Source organism: Electrona antarctica (assembly GCF_951216825.1).
Source record: "Electrona antarctica genome assembly, chromosome: 7".
In the NCBI taxonomy this organism is placed as follows: domain Eukaryota; kingdom Metazoa; phylum Chordata; class Actinopteri; order Myctophiformes; family Myctophidae; genus Electrona; species Electrona antarctica.
In genome coordinates this window covers 11809113-11815112 of record NC_136812.1, presented here as the reverse complement: position 1 = coordinate 11815112, position 6000 = coordinate 11809113, and the positions used below count along the sequence as shown (strand labels likewise).

The 6000-nt window shown below is 42.6% G+C and overlaps 1 protein-coding gene across 3 annotated transcripts in view; it reads left to right on the top strand.

The window, feature by feature from the left end:
• The window catches only part of bcar3 (BCAR3 adaptor protein, NSP family member), a 132055-nt gene that overhangs the window by 78704 nt on the left and 47351 nt on the right, over positions 1–6000 (top strand). For all 3 annotated transcript variants that reach the window (XR_013790364.1, XM_079505312.1, XM_079505313.1), the window contains 2 exons: positions 1–93; positions 720–977. The exon at positions 1–93 is cut by the window's left edge and continues 106 nt beyond it. Coding sequence is in view for 2 of the 3 variants with exons in the window: in XM_079505312.1 (XP_079361438.1) it covers positions 1–93; positions 720–977 (351 nt within the window). In the remaining variant the exon portion in view is untranslated. The remainder of the gene's footprint in view (positions 94–719; positions 978–6000) is intronic.

Below are 6000 nucleotides of genomic sequence, written 5' to 3'. Positions count from 1 at the left end.
CTCCCTCGGTACCCCCAGCAGCACTAACTACTCCTCCAGAGGCCTCCAGGCCAGCCTGGCCTCCTCCATGGACCTCATCAGCTGCAGAAATGGGTGAGTTAGCGCTCATTTATATACTCTGTGTCGCTGGATGAAAATATATATATTTTCTTTAATACTTATTCCCCATTTTCTCCACAATTTGGTCACCAAAAACTAAACACAGTTGCCCCCCTGTTTAAAGCCTCCCTCAACACCCACCTTTTCAGACTTGAATAAAGTTGTTTATTTTGTTTTGCTAAGCGACTTCGGGTGTAGAGAAAAACGTTATATACATTCGATGTATTATTATCATTAATTGACTACACGGAGGGGAGGAGGTACATAGCTTACAGTATGGATTCACCACGATTACGATTTAAATTATTTGGGGAGGCTCTACCTCCAAATGCAACAGATGCACAAGCTCAAAGTTTTGGGCTTGCAGATCTGCTACTTTTGATGCTTTTCTGTGACATCTTCAAGTAGGGCATTCATTTACGAAAAAACACTAAAGACTTAAAATATAGAGATAGGAGGTTTCATCCCGACAGCAACGGTATGTTTATTAAAAACAAATCTGAATGGATATGGTTGACTTAATTTGGAACAGTTATACTGACTCTAATAGGCCTACTACAAATTGACCACATTGATGTATTTCTGCGTCTTTCTCTCTCTTTGTGTTTTCCTTCTTCCAGGTCAGGTCCAGGTTCCAGCCTGTCAGACCTCCCGGCTGCATCCTACCAGCCCGTCTCCATTCACGGGACCTTGCCGCGACGCAGAAGAGGCGTGGCCAATGCTAACCCCGCCCCCGGACACTACACCTGGGACCCGAGAGCCAATCAGATGTCTCAGTCGACTGCTCGCCACAACACACCAGTAGCTACTGGACATGTCCGTCTACCCGTGTCTTCTCCACTGGTTCACAATGGCTCGGACAACTTCCCTAATTACAGGTAAACAGACAGGCATGCGCAACGGCATAGGCTGCTACACCAACCGATAAATACACGGGTAGTACAGGCCCATTCAAATACCCAAGCTAGGAAAGTAAGTGCACTGTATCTCATTGCAAAGTGTAAATAAAAATCAAGACACGGGTCATAGCAGTGCGATCGCGACAACAACAGTAATTACATTTTCTCTGTCCGTCTCTCAGACAGATAAAACAGGACACTGTGTGTAAATCTGCAGTGAAGAAGGTTGTCCCAACGTGTGTTTACCAACGATATGTGTCACATAATGTGACGTGACATGTTTAACCTCTTTAACCATGGTGTCCCTATTTTGGGCATGTCATTGTAGTCGAAAATGTTAAAAATAATAATAAGAAGAAGAAGAAGAAGAAGAAGAAGAAGAACATTTTAAGATCTACAGATGTCCTAGCTCTCATCGTTGTGAGCTTGTAGATAGTCTATTTGTCGAAACAAATAAGTATTATGTACAGTAGGGCTTATGTGGTTTGCTTTGTTTGTGTATAAAGGGGCAGACATAAACACACATGGCCAGGTACACTGTGCATTATCCTTTAACCCATTTTGGGCGGGAACCCCTTTTGGTGCATGTTTTAAGCATTATGTTATGCTTTATGCTTAAATTTTTAAATATTCGGGTTAAATATGTACCACCAACAGATGATGAAATCCTGTCTCCAGCTCTCACTACACTGACCTGACAGTCAGAAGCTGCTCCCTTTGGACATCTTGTCCAGGGACACATAGACATCAAAGGGGGCTTCAGCCCCTGCCCTTTCACCCGTCCGTAAAACAACTGCCCTTTCCAGACCACGAATGCAGCATTTACTATGATGAAAGAAATGCAAATGCCACTCCCTTTCCATGCCATACCGGAAGGCAGCATTCACTCATTCAGTCTCCTGAACTTGAACACAGTATTTTGCATTGAACAAATCTGTTTCGAAATCCATGTCGTACACACCGCATCTCCACTAGCTAAAGAGTGCTGGGTTGCACCCCGAACATAGCTGATCTACAAGCTCTCAACCTGTCGCAAAAGTGCCCACTCACAGGATTTCAGCCCCTGCCCCTTTAACCCATTGTGGGCGGGAACCCCTTTTGGAGTTAGCATTATGTTTTGCTTTAGCTATTGAAAAATAGCAGATCTACAAGCTCATAGCAGCTCGTAGCGCGCCACCGAGTGGCGCGCTACGAGCTTGCAGGTCTGCTATTTTTGAAAAATCGAAGAACGACTGACATAGAAACATAGCTTTTTCAGAAAACTGTCAGGATGTAGAAGACATTTTTAGAATCTGATCTCTCTGCATGTCCCTGATCTTGTCTATGTTACAGGCCTCACGATTGAGTGGCCTGATGGCAGAAGATAAGTCCTGTTGTACAGGGAAAATATAGACAGGAGATTTATGTTGCGTTCATCAGAGCAGGCTGCAAATCTGTCTTTATTCACAGAATCTTATTTTCATATTCTTTCTCTTTTTCTCTCTTTAAATGCAATCATCATACTCATCACATTCAATAATCACATATTCACATTCATATTTCACAATTCACAATAAACTGTTACTGTAGAATAATACAACTTTACACATTTGGTCTTTTTGTTGTCACATTTCACCAAAATACTGTATAGAAAATACATTTGTACTGTATGTGCTCCAAAACTCACATTTATAATACTGTTACTTTAACCAGTCTCTGTTCTTTACTTTCCCAGTCAATACTGTAATACTGTTTAAACCTTTGGTTTGTTTACTTTTTTAGTCACAGTCTTACTGCATACAGAACGTTTTTTATAAACACACAATATCACAAAACATTCAATAAACATTTGTACATTATCACACCAAACCCTATGCTAAACTGTGGTGTTAAAACACATATGTCAGTGAGCTCCGTTTTTACAGACAATAAACAAGGCCTCCATTTTGGAATCAGTCACTCATTCACTTGTACATTTCCCAAGTCTCAAACTAAACCAAAACATAACATTTCTGTATCAGTCTTAGCCCAAACAAAATAAGAAAGGCTTATGAGTCCTTTGATATAAGTTATGATGCTTTTGCACACTTTACTAACCTGTTGTACAGGGAAAATATAGACAGGAGATTCATGTTGCGTTCATCAGAGCAGGCTGCAAATCTGTCTGAAGAACGGAAGCCTCCGTGGTCCATATACCACAAAAACCATGCTCACCTTAGGGCGATCTCCCCCTGGTGGCGTGACTCAGTAACTACTATTAGTATAGTTTGAACACAAAACACAACTGGAATTGGCCTCTCTCAATACAAATACATAAAATTAAATAAAAACAAAACAACAATTGTGCACATACACTTGTAAGTGTCACATCTACATGCTGTGGACACTATCATTTCCATGTCTCCATGTGGACATCTTGTCTACATGCTGTGGACACTATCATTTCCATGTCTCCATGTGGACATGTTGTCTACATGCTGTGGACACTATCATTTCCATGTCTCCATTTGGACATCTTGTCTACATGCTGTGGACACTATCATTTCCATGTCTCCATGTGGACATCTTGTCTACATGCTGTGGACACTATCATTTCCATGTCTCCATGTGGACATGTTGTCTACATGCTGTGGACACTATCATTTCCATGTCTCCATTTGGACATCTTGTCTACATGCTGTGGACACTATCATTTCCATGTCTCCATGTGGACATCTTGTCTATACATGCTGTGGACACTATCGTTTCCATGTCTCCATTTGGACATCTTGTCTACATGCTGTGGACACTATCATTTCCATGTCTCCATGTGGACATCTTGTCTACATGCTGTGGACACTATCATTTCCATGTCTCCATTTGGACATCTTGTCTACATGCTGTGGACACTATAATTTCCATGTCTCCATTTGGACATCTTGTCTACATGCTGTGGACACTATCATTTCCATGTCACAAGACACACGCTACGTTGTCTGGAAAGGATGATTGTGTCAGAATGTCTCGCCTATACTACTGTCATGCCCAAAATACAGACGCCGGGTTCAAAAGTGGTTAATTCTAGTACTGCAATTTTTGTTCAGATCATCACTGTTTGTCTACTTACTTACTAAACATTATGTTTATTGATTCCTCAAAAATACTCTCTTACAGAGACCCCCCCCCCCATACAGTACACAATGTATGTATACACTTATACACACATCATTAATTAAACAAACTTACAAATACACAATGTCCACACTAGAGTTCTTTGCTTTTTAGTTTAGCAGGAAAGAGAGAGAAAGAGAGGGAGAGAGGGGTAGAGAGAGAGAGAAAGAGAGGGAGAGAGGGGTAGAGAGAGAGAAAGAGAGGGAGAGAGGGGTAGAGAGAGAGAGAAAGAGAGGGAGAGAGGGGTAGAGAGAGAGCAAGAGAGGGAGAGAGGGGTAGAGAGAGAGAAAGAGAGGGAGAGAGGGGTAGAGAGAGAGAAAGAGAGAGACAGAGAAGCGCCAGGGGAGGGGGTGTAGGTAGGGGTAGTCAGTAAAGGGAACCCTGGGGGGAGTGGCTGGCAGCTCAACTTCAGAGGAGGCACGCACACACCTCATCCCTCATCATGTCCCTCATCTGTCCATCTCTCGTGTAGAGTTACAGCAGACTGTATCTGATGTAGCCAGTGTGTGTGTGTGTGTGTGTGTGTGTGTGTGTGTGTGTGTGTGTGTGTGTGTGTGTGTGTGTGTGTGCGTGCGTGCGTGCGTGTGTGCGTGTGCGGGTGTGGGTGTGTGTGTGTGTGTGTGTGTGTACGGCCCCCAGCCAGTTGGGTTACCTTTGTAGGTCAGGGTGTGGTACGGTAGGACAGATCACAGATTACTGTGAAGTCTTTGTGTTCTCCCCCTTCAGCTCCTCTTTCTACCATCTCTCTTTACCTGCTTAACTGTCCTTCTATCCCTGTAGACTGGCATAGTGTTGATGTCTATGTAGACTGGCATAGTGTTGATGTCTATGTAGACTGGCATAATGTGTTGATGTCTATGTAGACTGGCATAATGTGTTGATGTCTATGTAGACTGGCATAGTGTGTTGATGTCTATGTAGACTGGCATAATGTGTTGATGTCTATGTAGACTGGCATAGTGTTGATGTCTATGTACTTTAGACTGGCATAATGTGTTGATGTCTATGTAGACTGGCATAATGTGTTGATGTCTATGTAGACTGGCATAATGTGTTGATGTCTATGTAGACTGGCATAAAGTGTTGATGTCTATATAGACTGGCATAATGTGTTGATGTCTATGTAGACTGGCATAATGTGTTGATGTCTATGTAGACTGGCATAGTGTGTTGATGTATATGTACTTATGTAGACTGGCATAATGTGTTGATGTCTATGTAGACTGGCATAATGTGTTGATGTCTATGTAGACTGGCATAGTGTTGATGTCTATGTAGACTGGCATAATGTGTTGATGTCTATGTAGACTGGCATAGTGTGTTGATGTCTATGTAGACTGGCATAATGTGTTGATGTCTATGTAGACTGGTATAATGTGTTGATGTCTATGTAGACTGGCATAATGTGTTGATGTCTATGTAGACTGGCATAATGTGTTGATGTCTATGTAGACTGGCATAATGTGTTGATGTCTATGTAGACTGGCATAGTGTGTGTTGATCTCCCTGTAGACTGGCATAATGTGTTGATGTCTATGTAGACTGGCATAGTGTGTGTTGATCTCCCTGTAGACTGGCATAATGTGTTGATGTCTATGTAGACTGGCATAATGTGTTGATGTCTATGTAGACTGGCATAGTGTGTTGATGTCTATGTAGACTGGCATAATGTGTTGATGTCTATGTAGACTGGCTCACACACTGGGCACGGGCACTGCCAGGCAGACTTGCGCTTCAAGTCGTGTCAAGTCTCATCCACTCCCATTATAAGGGAGACAAAAACGGAAAGAAGGTCCACACGCGTCAACTTGAAGCAGCTCACTAGGGTGAGAAATGACGCGTCGGGTTCAGCATTGGTGAATTATCACCCGGC